Raw genomic sequence first — 17,541 nt, 5'->3', positions numbered from 1 at the left:
TTCAGAAATTGGAAAAATTAAGCATTCTCTTTATTATAATTAGCAACATTTTATTCTAAGTAATAAAAGATTAAAAACTGTATGTAAAGGAAGTACTATCTCTGCAGAGAACAGGCCAGATACAGATTTATTTATTTTTGATGATGTTGCTAAACGTCATTTTTTGACGGAACAAATTGTTGCTAGAATCATTTTTGGACGGAACAAATTGTTGCTACCATCATTTTTGGACGGAACAAATGTTCTTTCACAATTTCTAAAGTACTTTTTCGCAATGGATACAAGGAAACAAATGACAACAAGTAAAAGTTTTCAAAGAGCAAACGAGTAAATTATGTAAATTTACTTGGACATTATCTGAAATTAGCTGTCAAAACACTGGCCATCAACTTTTCTAGGCACTAAAGAACGTATTTTACAAAATAATCTGTCAATGGCTATTGAAACTTTTCAAAAGATATATTATATTTTAGGGCCGGGAATTATTTTCGAATATTCGAAACACTAACGAATATTCGAACATTGAAAAACAAATACGAATATTCGAAAAAAAAAGGAGAAATGTTTCATTTTTTGTCATTACTTTCAAATTTCAATTCAGATCGTAAATTAACCTTTGCCCTTTCTTTCACCAGGTGTTCAAATGTTTGTATGACGCGTGTCAACAATTATCGCCAATTTTGAAACTTTGGGGTATAGTTGATCAAAAGGGCACCCGTTTCACAGTTTGCAATTTACCTGTTGAACAGTTTATAATGTAAATTTTTCCGATTTTAATTATCTTTTTTATTGTTTTCTGTGTTAAAATCTTTCCGATTAATCAATAATTGTCTTAAATTTTGTGAATAAGAATAAATTGGCACCATTATTCGGCGCGTTATGAAAGCATATGAAGTGTCTAAATTCTGTCAGAATATATTTATTCCGTAGACATAAGACTCCATGTGATATTTACCTTGTTATAGCTAAACTTATCTTAAGAATATTTTAACTTTATCTAAAATTGTAAATAAAAAATATTTAATACAAGTTAAGTTTCAATATCATTATGTGTCTTTGGGGATAAATGGCTAAGATGATTCATATTACTGTCAGTCAAGACACGTGAGTTACCTCCCGTTAATAAGACAGCGGTCGGGTTTACTGAACAAAAGGCAATCAAATTATGAATTTATTTCAAAAGTAAACATATATCTCGATTTACAATATATAAATTAAAAAAACTTCGACATAGCAATAAAGGTCTTTTTAATTGCCGATTATTCCAAGCATTTTAAAGTAGTATAGTATTCGACGCAATCAATTTTGGATACGTATACGTCAAAGAGAAATATTGGACCAAATGTTGTAAAAACGAATATTCGAATATATTCGAATATGGAAAAACGAATATTCGAACATCGAATTCCTTATTCGTTCCAGCCCTATTATATTTCTAACAGTTTTTTGTAAGAAAGTATGAAAACAGTCTGCACCAAATTGGATGTAAAAGCACCAGTCACCATGTCGGCCTTTTCTGATGGGCTATTAAGTGTAACTGTACACCAAACACTTGAAATTTGTAGTATAATCTAGATCCATGCATAGACAGTAAAGGTTCAGCAAGTTGTTTAACAACAAACAAAGAAAGATTTCTCCTCCAATGTCCATAATTGTCGCTTTCCTTTCTTATAGAACTGGACCCACAATCCATAGACTTTCTCCTCTCTGTGCAGTTCATGGGTTTGAACAACCTGCAAATGATGTACAATCAATGACTTGTTGCACCAATAACATTTAATCAATTACCAGTATCTATCAAAGAGGTCAAACTGGACTCAATGAACCAATCAAATGTATTTACCAAGTATTCACAACTGGTAATGAAGTCAAGCTCTGATTGACGTTCAAATGTTGCTTCATATCATCACCAATATTAACCGGAAAAAAAAAACTTAAAAATGCATATACACTACATGTATAAACAAATAATATTTGCACATAAACAGACAACTGCTCTACCTGAATAGTAAGGCTATATTATTAGTTATAAAGATTTTTGACAGGTTATATGGCCCTATATAAATGGCTGTTTGTAAAAAATATAACCCAAATCGCTAGCAAGGATCATTTTTTAGAGGAATAAAGCAAGATTTCTTTATTAATCAACAATAGCTGTGTCACGTGTATAAAACACTATATAAACGTCAAGATTATCCAATGAAAGCGACGTTACAAACATGCAGTATTATAAAAAATTATTTAATAATTAATCTTTATTAAATAAATGCTATATGGCTGGGGCTTGAAATACTGTTATATGGCTGGGAATTCAACTCATGTTGTATGGCAAAGGCTTAAACTCATGAACTCCGGAGATTGATATCTGACTGCAAATCTTGTCAGCAAGAGTGCCTTATATTGGGTTTTAACATATATTAAATGTGATGAAGACAAAAAAACAACTTTTTAACACACAAGTTACAATTTTTTTTAAAAAACATAACTTCCAAAGTAACAAAAATGGAACAGCACAATACAGGCCAAACAAAAGTAATGCATTGAAGAACAAAGCCAGTACTTATTGCTTAAGCTTCTTATAAACGCTGATAAATCTTTGTCCATTTCCCGAAAAATTGAAAAAAAATACTGATTGCACCTTTTGACAGACAACTGACGAATTTGCTAGACTTTTTTTGTGTACTGAATTTAACCAAACTGTTAAAACATTACTACTTACAACAGCATTAAAACTTTCTGATCCATTTCTGATGAGAAGGTTAGTGCCTACAGGGTACCTGCATGAAAAGTTGTTGAAAGGTAGACCTTTAAAAACTGATAACCATGCCTTTAAAAACTGATTCAAAAATTAACTTGTGCACACACTCTCTCCATATCATTTTAGACATATTACCTCTTTTTCTGCCTCACTTGAAACAGAGGTGTGAGACGAAAGACTTAAGACACAAGGACTTTTATCAATTGGTCAGAGAGAAATGGCCTGACCGAGAATCAAAGCTACAACTCTCAAAATGAAAAACAAGTGCACTTACCACTGCGCCATCATGCCCTGCATTTTATAGGGTGGGTATACAAAAAGAAATTGTTTCATTTACTATTCATAGTTTACCTTTGCTTGGAAGCAGGTATACCAATGTCTTCAATCAAACTGTCCGCCAAATCATCGCCACAAGTCTTCAAATGCTTCCAGTCACTGCAAACAAACAAGATTTTTACATATTAAGTAAATCTTAAGTATTCCTACATATATCATTATTGGGAATTTTTAGGTATACCTTTCTGCAAACTTGTAGAAACATAACTTTTAAAAGCATAAATGAGAAAATAGCATTAATTGTAATGAGGCAAGTTATTCATAATTTACCTTTGCTTGGAAGCAGGTATACCAATGTCTTCAATCAAACTGTCCGCCAAATCATCGCCACAAGTCTACCTTTCTGCAAACTTGTAGAAACATAACTTTTAAAGACATATAAATGAGAAAACAGAAAGCATTTATTTGTAACAAGAGCTGTCGTAGGACAGCAACGCTTGACTTTTCTTAGTGCTTGATAGTAAAAAAAAAAATGCTTGAAATAGTTACCTCCTCCTGTTTACAGGTTGGGGTCATGATGGTGAACAAGTGTGCAAAGTTTCAAAGCAATATGTCAATGGCTTTTGAAAATATTTGAACTATTACAAAAACTTTAACGTAAATTCTAAGTCCAAAAAGGGGCATAATTCTGTCAAAATGCTTGATAGAGTTACCTCCTCTTGTCTACAGGTTGGGGTTATGATGGTGAACATGTGTGCAAAGTTTCAAAGCCATATGTCAATGGACTTTGAAAATATTTGAACTATTACAAAAACTTTAACGTAAATTCTAAGTCCAAAAAGGGGCATACTTCTGTCAAAATGCTTGATAGAGTTACCTCCTCCTGTCTACAGGTTGGGGTCATGATGGTGAACAAGTGTGCAAAGTTTCAAAGCCATATGTCAATGGACTTTGAAAATATTTGAACTATTACAAAAACTTTAACATAAGTGGTTACGCTGACGCGGACGCTCGGGTTACTACAATAGCTCTACTTATTCTTATCGAATAGTCGAGCTAATAAGGCAAGTTATTCATAGTTTACCTTTGCTTGAGAAGTGACAATTACATGAAAAGTGACATTTACATACTGTTCATATGTTTATAGACAATAAATAGTTTAGTACAGTGAAGATAAATGTTATACTCAGACAATAAATTATATTGATTATTATCTTTTGTTCTGGTTTTCAATGTAATCTATTGTTAGTCATTTGATATTCCAATCCACACAATTTTTTTAACAACATTTAAATAAGAAAATGAACAAAGAAAAAAAAAATGGGGCTGATCAATCTGACTTGAGGCCGATTTCGCTTGGGGCCGATTTGACTTGGGGCCGATCTGACTTGGGGCCGAATTGACTGTATTTCAACTCAATCCATCTCTCACTCCCTGGTATTACTGACACTACAATGTTTACATGTAGATTTATTATGTCAAAACATTGACGGTTGTCAAAATATGACGATCGCATCATTAACAGCCGTCAAAGAATGACGATAGCAACAATTGTGTATGTCAATAAATGACGTATGCAACAAGAATGTCCGTCAAAAAATGACATTCGCAACAGCTTTAAGCGTAAACAGTCATTGGAAGTAGTAGAAGTCCATGTATTCGTCTATTTCCTGCATACAACTCGACTTTAATATGTTTTCTCTTCTTTAAAATATATACAAATATCTATATGTACTTATTGTTGCTATCGTCAACATTTAAAACACTTGACAGACACAAACTTACTCAAAATAATTTGGATCATGTAATCGAGCGTCATAATTTGACCATGTTTTTGCATTCGGATACTTACGGATTTAATCGTAGTTTCTTGTCACTATGCAAAAAAGGGAAGTAACAGCTATAAAACTGAGGAACAAATGTGCGAACGTCATTCACTAAAATTGACAGAAATTATGATCGCAACCTTTTTTCAATAAAATTTCTGGTTATGGCTTCAAAACTTAAGAAACTTCCTGTAAAACCAGAAAGTACCAAGTTTAACACTAACTTTGAATCCCCACCCAATACATAATCACACAATAACCGAGTCGATGGACAGTTTTTTGCGAACGTTGCTTTTTTGACAGACGTTCATTGTTCATCATCTACATTATTCTAATTCCTTTATTTTGCAAAATAATTGAAAAACACATAAACTAATCAAATAGAATGCAAGGCAATACTTACCCCAACAATAAATTGTCTTTGTTGAAATAAAACTTCCAATATTATTCAAAAATGCGAGTATATATCCGACCTGGTGAAGAAGCTGGGAGTTCCGTCCGTCAAAAAGATGATGATTTCCAATTTAATTTTTAGTTATTTTGTTCATATCAATATAAAATTAGATCAGGAAATTGATTTTTATTGATTTTATTGATGTACTTTATTCAAATAAATGCATGTACTTTTCAGGTGAGCTAATTTAACCCCAAAAAATCACATTTCATAAAATTGACGGAAATTTGACAGAACTTTTACGTTCTTAAATGGAAGCTGTCAGTAGTTCTTACTGTTAACTTTCAAATACCACTACAGCAATTAAAATTGTAACACTTAATGGCATTTTATCACACATTTTATCGCAAACAAAGGTTGTTTAAACACACGGCTGTGTAATTTTACACCTGTCACACAAGTTGATTGGAAATCGTCTTTGCAGCCAGATAAGGTATGAAAAATGTCTCGAGATTGACAGTGTCAAAATAATCAAACAACTTCGACTTATTTGTGGTAAATTGCACTAGATTTACTTAACATGGACTACGAAAAAACTTTGACACATAAAATCTCAACTCATAAATGAATGTATATCAAAATCCCCTTGATCATAATCCCCTTGGTTGAAAAATGACATAGTGATCGAAATCCCCTCAACAGAAATGACCGGGTGTTCATAATCCCCTTGATGGATAGTCAAAATCCCCTTGGCAAAAATGATGGGGTGGTCAAAATCCCCTCAACTTGTGAAAAACAACCCCCTTTACTCAATATTCTTTTTCCTTTGATCTTTTGTCACTCCAGCTAAACTATTGTGTTACATAAAGAAATGTTGCAAACAGCAGTTACATTGAGTAGAGGAAAGAGTATGGAGTATACTTTAGCAATATAATACAGGTTATTTTTAAATACTCCAATGTTGTCATTTTCATGTTAATATAAAATATAAAACCAGACATAATATTTCACTCTTATTTATTTTCTGACAGCACATTTTACATATGTTAGCACATTCACAGAATTTACATAGCACCGACATTATTTTATTCTGATAATCTGTCCCAGAGCACCCAAGAAGTCTTCAAGGGATTTAATGCCACTTGCGTACTGTGAGCACAAAACTTTCAGTCTCTGCTGGTGAGCTTTAGTGGCCTTCTTCACTCGTTTCTGTAGAAGTTCACCACGATTACATCTCAGAATTTCAGCTGCCACCATTTTTGCATCCTTTTCAACACATTGCACAACTGTCCAAAGTGAAGGATTTGAATGTCCAACAAGGTGCTTAAACCCATTGTTCCAAGATTCACACTGGTTATTTGTTCTATCCTGGTCAGTCATTGTGGCACTGTGCACATTCCAAATTGGTGGAGGAAATCTTGGAGAGGAGCGTCGGAACCTCATATTTCCATTAGCAGTGATGACTGCGCGAAAGGATCCATTTACATAGTTGGAGTCAAAATACTCAACCAGACACTGTAGATGATCTGGGGCCTGTTCACGTAGTAACGTCAAGCCTTCTTGCCATTGGTGCATGGAAGAAACGCCAGACCGTCAAGCTTTCCGCAGAAGGATTTCACATCATCATCATTGTTGTAGTCAGACTGAAGACCCTCTGCTTGCACTCTTCTCCAAGTAGCTTGGGTTAGATGGTAAAAACATCCCTAGATGGTGTAAAAAAAAAGGTTTTAATATGCTGTTTAAATAGTCTTTTACATATTATAATACAATTAAACAAGAATATGAATGATATATATATACATACAAAGCCTGATCATGTGTTGTATTGAATGATTCATTTTCAGCAACTTTTATCCTGATTCAACGTCAGACATGTTAAAGGCTTGTATAATTATTAACAGAAATTTGGTTTCATTTATTTTTTTTATTTAATGAAATAAATGGTTTCATTTATTTTTTTTTATTTTTTTTCATTTAGCAATGAAATAAATGGTTTCATTTAATTTTTTTTATTAGTCCCCTACCGGTTTACCGGAGGGGACTTTAGGTTTACCCTCCGTCCGTCTGTCCGTCTGTCCGTCCGTCCGTCCGTCAGTCCGTCTGTCCGTCCGTCAGTCCGTCCGTCCACAAAACTGGATCCCGCAATAACGCAAAAAGTACTGAAAATATTTTAATGAAACTTGATATATGGATAGATGGCAGTATGGAGATTATGCACGTCTTTTTCTTTTCTTCCTATGTTGAAAATTCTGGTTGCTATGGCAACAAATAGACTGAAAATATGACAAATTTTACACATAAACTGGATCCCGCGATAACGCAAAAAGTACTGAAAATATTTTTATGAAACTTGATATATGGATAGATGGCAGTATGGAGATTATGCACGTCTTTTTCTTTTCTTCCTATGTTGAAAATTCTGGTTGCTATGGCAACAAATAGACTGAAAATATGGCAAATTTTACACATAACCTGGATCCAGTGATAACACAAAAAGTACTGAAAAATATGTTTATGAAACTTGACATATGGGTAGATGGCAGTATGGAAATTATTCACATCCTTTTCTTATCTTCCTATGTTGAAAATTCTGGTTGCTATGGCAACAAATAGACTGAATTTCAAGATTTCTGATTCTAGTTTTTAAGTTTTTTCACTATAAGTTCTTTATTTCTTAAGGTATTTTCTTCAAACTTTAAATATAAGTTGCTTGTCATCAACCACATCATATGTGACAAGGTTTACAACTCTAGCACAAAATTTATCAGAATTACCTCCCTTGAACTTGAAATTTTCATGGAAAAAACATTGTTTTTTTTAATAACTTCTTTTTAGTCCCCTACCGGTTTAACCGGAGGGGACTTTAGGTTTACCCTCCGTCCGTCTGTCTGTCTGTCCGTCTGTCTGTCTGTCAGTCTGTCAGTCCGTCAGTCCGTCCGTCCACAAAACTGGATCCCGCGATAACGCAAAAAGTACTGAAAATATTTTTATGAAACTTGATATATGGATAGATGGCAGTATGGAGATTATGCACGTCTTTTTTTTTTCTTCCTATGTTGAAAATTCTGGTTGCTATGGCAACAAATAGTCTGAAAATATGGCAAATTTAACACATAAACTGGATCCAGTGATAACTCAAAAAGTACTGAAAATATTTTTATGAAACTTGAAATATGGGTAGATGGCAGTCTGGAGATTATGCACATCTTTTTCTTTTCTTCCTATGTTGAAAATTCTGGTTGCTATGGCAACAAATAGCCTGAATTTCAAGATTTCTGATTTAAATTTTTCAGCTTTTTCACTATATGTTCTTTATTTCTTAAGTTGTTTACTTCAAACTTTAAATATAAGTTTCTGGTCATCAACCACATCATATGTGACAAGGTTTATAACTCTAGCACAAAAAATATCAATATTACCTCCCTTGAACTTAGATTTTTTAGGGGAAAAAATGTTGTCTTCTTTAAATAACTTCTTTATTTCCTAATGTATCTACTTCAAACTTCATATATATGTTTCTTATTATCACTCGACATTTTTGAGAAGGTTAAATACTCTAGCAAGACTATTTCCAGAATTATGTCCCCCTTGAACTTAGATTTTTTTCGAGAAACTGGTATTTTCACTTCAACTTCTTCATTCCTTATAGGATTTACTTTAAAATCCCACATCGTAATAATATGACAAGGTTGTATAAACATAATTTCCTTACTAAGCATGGAAACTTAACACATTACTGTGATATAGACAAACTTATTTTATTATGTTTTGTGGTCGATATTTTCAAATACAGACTTCATCCTCAAATTCATTATAAATGGCAATACACAGGAGTGTATGACAATTAAAGAACTTTTTGAGGGACCGGTAGGGGACTACTGTATTGCCCGCAATACTATCAAATGCTTGTTTTATTTCATTTAACATTGAAATAAATTATTTCAAATGATCTTATTTTTTATTACCTGGATATGAATGTTGCTGGCCAATACAGTTCTCACAGCATTGTGTATAGCTATCTCATAGTCTGCCATAATTTGCTAGATGGGTTAGGTCGGATACCTCGCTGCAGACAGGCATCTAGTAGGGCAGTCAGCATTTCTTCATACACCAGCTGTTGCTTTGACGGAAGGAGTGCGTAGACAACTGAGACACAGGATTCACCTAAAGGTACACGGATGACAAAAAGTTGTTGGAACTGAGAGGGCGCTGTAGAGTGGGTGCCATCCATAAACCATCTGGATGCACTATCTAGGAGGCGAAGACCGTCATTAGTGGCGAAGATGAGGATACGGTTGTCTGGAGACTCGTTGTCGTAGATGACATTACTTGCAAACTCAATAGGGAAAGGAACAGGAACATCTCTGATTGTTGATGGGTTCTTAGGTGCTGTTCCTCTCTTGGCGCGTCTCACAGTTTGCTTCAAACTCTTTACGGAACTGGCAGCAATAACCTGAAGTAAAAATAAAGCAACAGTTTTCATGCACTCAATTCAATTATTTCATTTTCCTATTTCACAGTTGTTTGTCTGGCCTTTGTGTCTGTACATTCTGGGCATTTAACATATTCATCAGTATTGTCATTATATCATTAATATCATCATTAAAAGTAATCTTACTAATATAAATTTCCAAAGTGGTTTATTTCATGAGAAGACCCATGTGCATTTTACAGAGCATGTTGAAATTTAAAAAAGAACAATTTTGAAATTTACAGGATTTCTATGAGTCTTATTTATTAACTCACCTCTGTAGGCTGCAGCGATAATTTATCTGTTACTATCTGTCCGGGTTTACCACGGTTAGCTTCAGCAGATGCTTTTATCTCACTGCGGACTTTAAGTGCCTGCATTGCAAATTTGTCAGGAGCATGACTGTGCGCGGTTTCAGATTTGACAGAAGACACCTAGAAATAGGACATAAAGTTAGCATGCTGAAATTAATATTTACCTATTATAATTCAGATTTATGCATACTTTTATTATGATGTGCTTTATGTCTCCATTAATATTTTCATGTAATCTCTTTTGCTTTACTTAAAAAGAGTGCTATACAAAGGTTAAAAAAAATAATAAGACGAAAAAAATTAATTCAGGCATAACTTGCACAATTGATACATATTAGTTTATCTCATGTTCAATGTACCAAATGATTATTATTGATTATATACTTACATGTAAATCAGTAGTCAGTGCACCTTTACAGTTCAGACCAATTCTCTGAGAGCATTCCCACCGCATTGAGGACTTATTTTCATTTTTCTTTGTGTAGGCATAACCTTCATACAGAAGCTTACGAGAACCTTTGTTACTTGTAATGAATTCCATTTTGGGTATTCATGTCTATTGCAGAGAGCCATCATATTATATACCCAACAAAATAACAGTTTGCAGTTAAGTAAAACAAAGATGAAGTAATTTTAGATAGCAAACTGCAATTAATAGTTATTATCTGGAAAGATCTAAAGCTAGTGTGCAACAAATTTGCCTTTAAAGGTGTTTATCATTGCAAAGATTAATTGATTGTTTGTTACATATAACTATAATTGCAATGATTAATTATAATCAACTATCATTTATTTGTTTGTATTTTACAATTTTCTCAGCAATAATAACATCAATAAAGGGTGTCATTATTAACTGGCTGTGACAAACATACACCTTTTAATTGTTTGTATGCTTTTCTCTTTTTTTTCAGCAATTCTTGAAGCAGTTGGTTCTTAAATTCATTGAACTAAAAAGAAAAATAAGAAAAGAAATTTCCCAACCATTTCACATTATTTGAGGGGATTTTGACTACCCACTGAGGGGATTATGACCACCCCTTTATTTTTGCCAAGGGGATTATGATAACCCTGTCATTTCTGTTGAGGGGATTTCGATCACTATGTCGTTTATCAACCAAGGGGATTATGATCAAGGGGATTTTGAGCGTCTCCCCTCATAAATAGGTTTTTATAAGGAATATATAGGTGGAAAAGTCAGAACTTTAATTTTTCTTCGACACATCAAGAAAATCGACCAATTGAAGTTCGACTCATAGAAGTTTTTCTGTAATATCAACAACAGTACACATGATAATTATGTGGTGAAATATACACAAATATATACGCCCCAGGCCATCCTTAAAAAAATGTTTTGTTTGCAGTAACCCGACCCAGAATTTTCAAGGGTAGGTAGGTCAATTTTTTGTTTTTTTATTGAACTGTACTCCCAAATAAACATGGAATTTCAAAATGCTGGACAATATATGCTTTGATAATCTGGTAACAATTTATAAATTGATAACTGAATTCTAATTTAATAAGACCTTCTTTTATTTCTTCCATTAACCTTTAAAAGGAAGAAAACAAAGCACAATACATAATTTTCTGATTCCAAAAATATTTTTTTTTATCCAGACCATGAAAAAAAATTTTGAGTATGGGCAAATTTTGTGAGTCGGTCGCCTTACTGCAAACAAACATTTTTTTAAGGATGGCGCCATATTTGTTTTGCAACTTATATGAATATTAAATGTTTAAACGTTGTAATCAAAAGCAAATTAATTGTTTTATTCAATAATGATGAAGTAAACAATTATCAACTATGGTTTGACATTTCTTATTTTTACAAATGAATTAAAGAATATTATAATAACTTTTGCTATTGTAACTATAATTTGTGTTGTCTTCAATGTGTGCCCTGTGGCTTGAGTTGATTGTTTCTTTATTCTTAATTTCTGTCTCTAAATCTAAACATCGACAGAGTGAAAAAAAGATAATATCAACAACAGTAAACATAATAATGATGCGGTGAAATATACATAAATATATACACCCCATATTTCTTTTGTAACTTGTTTAAACGTACAGAATTAAAACCAAATTAATAGTTATAACCCCCGAAACGAAGTTTGGGGGGGGGGGGGTATATAGGAGTAACCGGTGGTTGGTCGGTCGGTCCAGACATCCGTTGCATTTTCCTTGTCTAGAGCATAACTTGAAGACTAATGGTTGGAATTCAATACAACTCCATACAATGGTCAAGCATATTGAGAGGAAGTGCAGTGCACAAGAATCATAACTCTATCTTCACTGATTACAGTTATTGCCCTTTGTTTCTTGTCCTTGTCCGGAGCATAACTTGAAAACTACTTTTGGAATTCAAAACAACTTCATACAATGGTCAAGCACAATAAGGGGAAGTGCAGTGCACAGTCATCATAACTTTATCTAAAGTAATTTCAGAGTTCTTGCCCTTTGTTACTTTTCCATTGCTTTCTTTTGTCTGGACCATAACTTTTAGACTAACTAAATCTTCCTGTAAAAAATTTTTCTTTAAAAAAACCACAAAGAGCTAGAGTTTAGATACTAACCATGAAATATCTTCTAAAGAGTGTCTACCAAGTTTATTCAAATTAAAGCCCTGGGGTCAAAATTGGCCCCTTGGTGTGTGTGTGTGTGGGGGGGGGGGGTATTTCCCTGTATGTATGTAGTAAAACTTAAAAAATCTTCTTGTAAAATCCCCAAAGAGCTTAGATATTTATCATGAAACATTCCTTATGGGTGTCTCCAAAGTTTGTTCAAATAAAAGCCCCTGGTTTAAAATTGGTCTTTGTCCAGGGGCCTATATTCAAGTGGGCAATTTCAGTGCCATCATGGCCCTCTTGTTTAAATTTAGATGGTATTCAATTAAAAAGATATTGTTTAAAAATATATGAAGTGGATAGCAATGATTTGTTTATAGTTTTTGAAACTTCTGATAAGTAAGTAAACCTGCAAAGATTTTTATCAAGAAATTTCCTGAAAGTCTTCTAAGAAAATGAATCACACATACTTTGGCAATCTTAGCACAAATTGTGCACTTTTCTGGTGATGACAATGCCTGTGAAATAGTTCTTTTTTGACCAGTTCAGGTAAATGAGGAGCTGTTTGAACTGTACAATGTACAGGTGGTACAATTGTTATTGTGCTAGTCTGGACAGCCCAACATCCATTTGCTTTTTGGATAACATTGGAAAACCTAAATAAAGAAAAAAATCCAGTCAATAATTTTATGATGTATTAAGTAGAAAGACTAGAATACAAGCACATAGTATAAATTTTCTTAAAAATAATTCCATACTTAGTAAGATGGAAATGCATATAAAATGGTGAAGATTTTTAAAGCAAATACTGCAAAATATAATAAGCCAGTATTTATTTACAACATGTATATGAATTTTGCAAGGTCGCCAATTTGTAAATATTAAAACAATTGCCTGAAAGAAAGCAGTTATACAGTAACAAAACACTGTGTTCTTTATGTAAATAATTAAGACCAACTGAAGAAGTTTATACTCACTTATATGACAAGCCTTCCCTTATTATGCTGAATTTGTGCCTCAAGTAGCACCTGATGGTTGTTATTATCTTGTCAATATTTCCAATAACCAGGTTGAAATTGGTCATTTTTTCCGTTTTTACCCTCATATGTGAGGAAGTTTTATGATTTTTTCAGCACTTTCCCGAGCACAGTACACTTTTCATCAGACTGGTAAAGGAAATTCAGGAAAATGCATCAAGGAAGTTTTTGTTTGCATGTAAAATAATTTATTTTTTGTTTGCATTTAAAAGAAATGAAATAAATTAAAATAAAATGCATAAAAATGTTAAATTCAATACTTTAGGTTTGACATACTCAAGTTGCTGTTACATTATAAGTTTTTTTTTTGTATTAGGAAAACTGAAGTTTTTCTATGTTATTACAAGTAAAATGCCCCACCATTCTTCTGACACATTACATTGTAAATTATTAAAAAAGGTGTTGTTTTTCTCGTTTTTTTTTTTATACTGAACAATCAAGGCAATCGATAATGGTAAAGTTGAAGTGTCATCTTATATAATTTTACCAAATTAACATGTGAACAAATAAACATCTTGACATGTGCTCTTTTGTGAACAAATACGTTGTGGTGAAATTCGTATCATATCAACTAATCTGATAATTAGAATAAGACACGTCAGGGATCTTTGCTTTAACCCTTTCGCCGCCAAATAAATAGCGAAATGTTTAGCTAAGCGCCAAATATTTTCTTGGAAATTCTTGGAAAATATACTAATTGACTTCAAATGTTAATAACATTTTTATTTCTTTAGATATTCCCTTGAAATTTTGAAGGTAGATAGCTGATATAATTCCTTAAAAAATACAATGCATATATTTACAATAAAACACAATAAATGTGATAATGTCATTGCCAAATATGGCCATTGTTATTGAAAATTTCAGATATTCTATATACACAATAAAATTAATATTTCATCCCACATATTAACTTGTAAAAATGCTGTTGTCATTATTTAATACCATTTTAACATAATTGTGATGGTCATGTCAGTGTTATATATCAGAATTCCATCCATGGATACACTTATGACAGTTCCAGTTTATTATGATTTACTGTATATTATAAACTTGTCGCGCAGCCTCTTGACGGAAATTTGTGTATGTTTGGTAAATTTCGTGACACGGTATTGGGCACATGGGCAAGTCACATTGCTTGCATTTGTAATTAGTTTGGTGTCTTTGCCATCCAGGTAATGTTCTGCTACTGCAAACAATGCAATCTGGGCGGTACTTTTTGTTTTCATACTGCGAAACAAAATGGCGCTGTATGAGCCGAGCTGGTCGTTCTGATGTCGATGGTCGACCCCTTCGAACGGATGGATTTACCCAGTCTTCCAACAATCCAGTTATGATTTTTTCCCTGAACACTTTCTGTGACATTACTTTGCCATCAGTGGTAGCAGCACAGTACACAATGTAGGCATTTATCAGGGCCACTTCGCGAAGGCCGTGATACACAACATTGTACCATTTTGCGCTTTTGTGTGGGTATGCAAATGTTCCAAGTTTTTGATCCAGTAGATCCACACCACCCATGGACTGATTATACACTTCAGCCATGACTGGTTTTTCAACCTCTCTGTGTCCTCCATCTGCACCTCTTTGGCGTATTCTTTTGTCAACGGTGTTGTTACTGTCGATTGTCGATAGAAAATGTACTCTCTTTGTATCATGCCAGGCACATGTCACCAAATCGCCTGACCTCATAAATACTGGGTCGTCTCCTTTTGCAAGCGCGTACCTAGTTGGATGTAATTCTAAAGGCATGTTTTTCCGTCCAGCTTTTACAGTTCCGCACGCTCCAATCATGTTATTTTGCAATTCCTTGTAAAGGTTGGGTGACGTGTAGTAATTATCAGTAAAAACTTTGTGTCCTTTATTCTCAAAACCATTTAGTAACTTTAGGCAGATACTCTCTGTAATTGAAAACTCTGGAATAAGTTCTAAAGAACCTTTACCACAATAGGTCAGAAATTTCAGAGCATATCCAGTTTTGCTCTCACAAAGTGCATACTGCTTTATGCCCCACTTATAAGGCTTGGCAGGTAGGTACTGTCGAAAACTTACACGTCCCTTGAATCGTATTATACTTTCGTCTATTGATAACTCGCATCTTGGTCCATATACATTCAAATATGTAGGTTCACAAATGTTCATTAGGGGCCGTATTTTCCAGAGTGGATCAAAGAGTGCGTCACCGCGTGCAGGCCTGTCCTCCTCATTGTTTGCGAAGTGAAGAAATGACGTCAATAGTTCATATCGGTTCCTAGACATAATGTCAGTAAATGGAAGATATGTCAACCAATATGTACTCCAATAATCTTCTAAGGAGTTTTTCTGAGCAAGCCCCATTGCTATTTGTAGAGCTATGTAGGCTTTAATTTCATCTGGAGTAGTTTCTTCCCATTCGTTGAACCTTGAATAGCGTGGGAAATCACTTGGATTGTCAAAAAACTGTGTTGCATAGCGATTGGTTTCCGTGCATATCAAATCAATAGCATCTACTGGGAAGAAAAGCCCAAAGTAATCAACAGGGCTATATTGCTCTGTATTTACAAGAACACCGCGTGGGGCTGTAAATGCAGGCAGCCAATCTGGAGTATAGGGGTCAATAGGGTCATACATTGTCCAATTAAAATCGCCATCATTGTCAATGTTCTCTTGCCTTGGTTCAGGTCGTCTATTATTTACTCTAGCTGGCTGTCCTCTTCTAGCTGCCTGAGCAATTCTACCACGACCACGTCTATTTGCAGCTTGGCCAGGTCTAGGACCACGGGTACGACCACGTCTGGTTTGTCCTCGCCCTCGGCCTTGCGGTGGTTGGTCGTCACTGGTGTCACTGTCACTGCTATCTGGAATACAAAAGCATGAAATATATGATTTTTTACTCAAAATATTATAAAAATTAATGAATTTCAAACATATAACAGAGGATTTTATCAAATGCATTGTATCTGCACAGTATCTGAACAACCAAACCTTCATATTACGCTCTAAATGTCAAAATAACATTTCTAACTTGCACATGTTCGGATAAGCACATTTCGACCGAATTAGTACTTGAACAAATTATATCCTTCTGTTACTAAAATAGAAACACAAATGCCAGTCCATCTAAATTAGACATTATTATGCTGCATAAAATATTCACATTATGTAGAAATTAATGCCCAATATTGAGTCAATTTATAAAAAAAACCTAAAATACTTACCAGATTCTTCAGTTTGAACCACTGATTGAGGTGTCTGTGATCTAAGTGACACAGTACTTTCACTATAATCGCTGTCCGAGTCATCATTTAACATATCCGAATCGTATGCAATTTCATTGTTTTCACTACCGCTGTCATTTATTACTAAATCTAGCACTTGTTGCTGAGTATACAACCTCTTCCGTTTGCTGGAAGCCATCTTGTTTTCAAACAAATTGTCAAAAATATTTCATCAACTTTAACTCGGCGTAGATCACTTATTTTTTACGATAAAAACATTATTTTTTGGCGAACAAGGAAGTGAAGCCTCGTTTTCAAAATATATACCGGTTCCGTGCAAATTACACATCATGAGAATATTTAAAGGTATGGGTAACTAAATTACCAGTGTCTGTCACACAAGTGCAACTTCGGCGGTCTGAGTGGCTGTCGCACATGTGCGACATCGGCAGCGAAAGGGTAAAAAGGTGTTTGTTACAATGCTGAACAAGAATTCAAATAATCTCCAATATGATTTTTTTTAGATTTAAACTTACCGCAAGGTTATAATCTCGCCCTCTGTCTTCTGTTGTGGACCATTATCCATGGTAGTATAATTTCCCTTTGTCATTAAAGGGAGCCTCTCAACCACAAGGGGCTGTGATAAGAGTAATGTTACGTTACTAACTTCTTTGTATGAAGTACACTGTAGCCTCGATAAATCGCTC

The 17,541-nt window shown here is 34.0% G+C and overlaps 2 protein-coding genes and 1 long non-coding RNA gene across 3 annotated transcripts; all 3 read right to left on the bottom strand.

The window, feature by feature from the left end:
• Positions 1-1,480: 1,480 nt before the first annotated feature.
• On the bottom strand, positions 1,481-5,253 carry LOC132713717 (uncharacterized). The gene is made up of 4 exons (XR_009623480.1): positions 4,820-5,253; positions 3,365-3,444; positions 3,110-3,193; positions 1,481-1,733 (listed from the first exon to the last, which is right to left on the bottom strand). It is a non-coding gene; the product is annotated as an uncharacterized LOC132713717 (long non-coding RNA).
• Positions 5,254-9,269: 4,016 nt separating this feature from the next.
• On the bottom strand, positions 9,270-10,691 carry LOC132713725 (uncharacterized). The gene is made up of 3 exons (XM_060696401.1): positions 10,428-10,691; positions 10,001-10,159; positions 9,270-9,707 (listed from the first exon to the last, which is right to left on the bottom strand). The coding sequence occupies exons 1-3, from the start codon at positions 10,578-10,580 to the stop codon at positions 9,270-9,272; spliced, it is 750 nt and encodes a 249-aa protein (XP_060552384.1). The 5' UTR covers positions 10,581-10,691.
• A 3,565-nt stretch (positions 10,692-14,256) lies between these two features.
• LOC132713716 (piggyBac transposable element-derived protein 4-like) lies at positions 14,257-17,294 on the bottom strand. Its single transcript, XM_060696390.1, has 2 exons — positions 16,835-17,294; positions 14,257-16,474 (listed from the first exon to the last, which is right to left on the bottom strand). Exons 1-2 carry the CDS (start codon positions 17,031-17,033, stop codon positions 14,673-14,675), a joined length of 2,001 nt encoding a protein of 666 aa, XP_060552373.1. The 5' UTR covers positions 17,034-17,294; the 3' UTR covers positions 14,257-14,672.
• Between the last annotated feature and the right edge of the window lie 247 nt (positions 17,295-17,541).

This window comes from Ruditapes philippinarum, unplaced genomic scaffold (genome assembly GCF_026571515.1).
Source record: "Ruditapes philippinarum isolate M1 unplaced genomic scaffold, ASM2657151v2 ctg493_1_1_1_1, whole genome shotgun sequence".
Lineage (NCBI taxonomy): Eukaryota > Metazoa > Mollusca > Bivalvia > Venerida > Veneridae > Ruditapes > Ruditapes philippinarum.
Note: the sequence above shows the minus strand (reverse complement) of the source record. Positions and strands in the feature narration are given on the sequence as shown.

What these genes read in the sequence shown, in the direction of transcription:
- LOC132713716 (XM_060696390.1), bottom strand. Translation starts at nt 17,033, where the DNA reads ATGGCTTCCAGCAAACGGAAGAGGTTGTATACTCAGCAACAAGTGCTA. An exon ending in GGTTCAAACTGAAGAATCTG is followed by an intron (nt 16,475 to 16,834) that starts GTAAGTATTTTA and finishes TTTGTATTCCAG; the next exon opens with ATAGCAGTGACAGTGACACC.
- LOC132713725 (XM_060696401.1), bottom strand. Translation starts at nt 10,580, where the DNA reads ATGGAATTCATTACAAGTAACAAAGGTTCTCGTAAGCTTCTGTATGAA. An exon ending in CACTGACTACTGATTTACAT is followed by an intron (nt 10,160 to 10,427) that starts GTAAGTATATAA and finishes TCCTATTTCTAG; the next exon opens with GTGTCTTCTGTCAAATCTGA. An exon ending in TATCGCTGCAGCCTACAGAG is followed by an intron (nt 9,708 to 10,000) that starts GTGAGTTAATAA and finishes TTTTTACTTCAG; the next exon opens with GTTATTGCTGCCAGTTCCGT.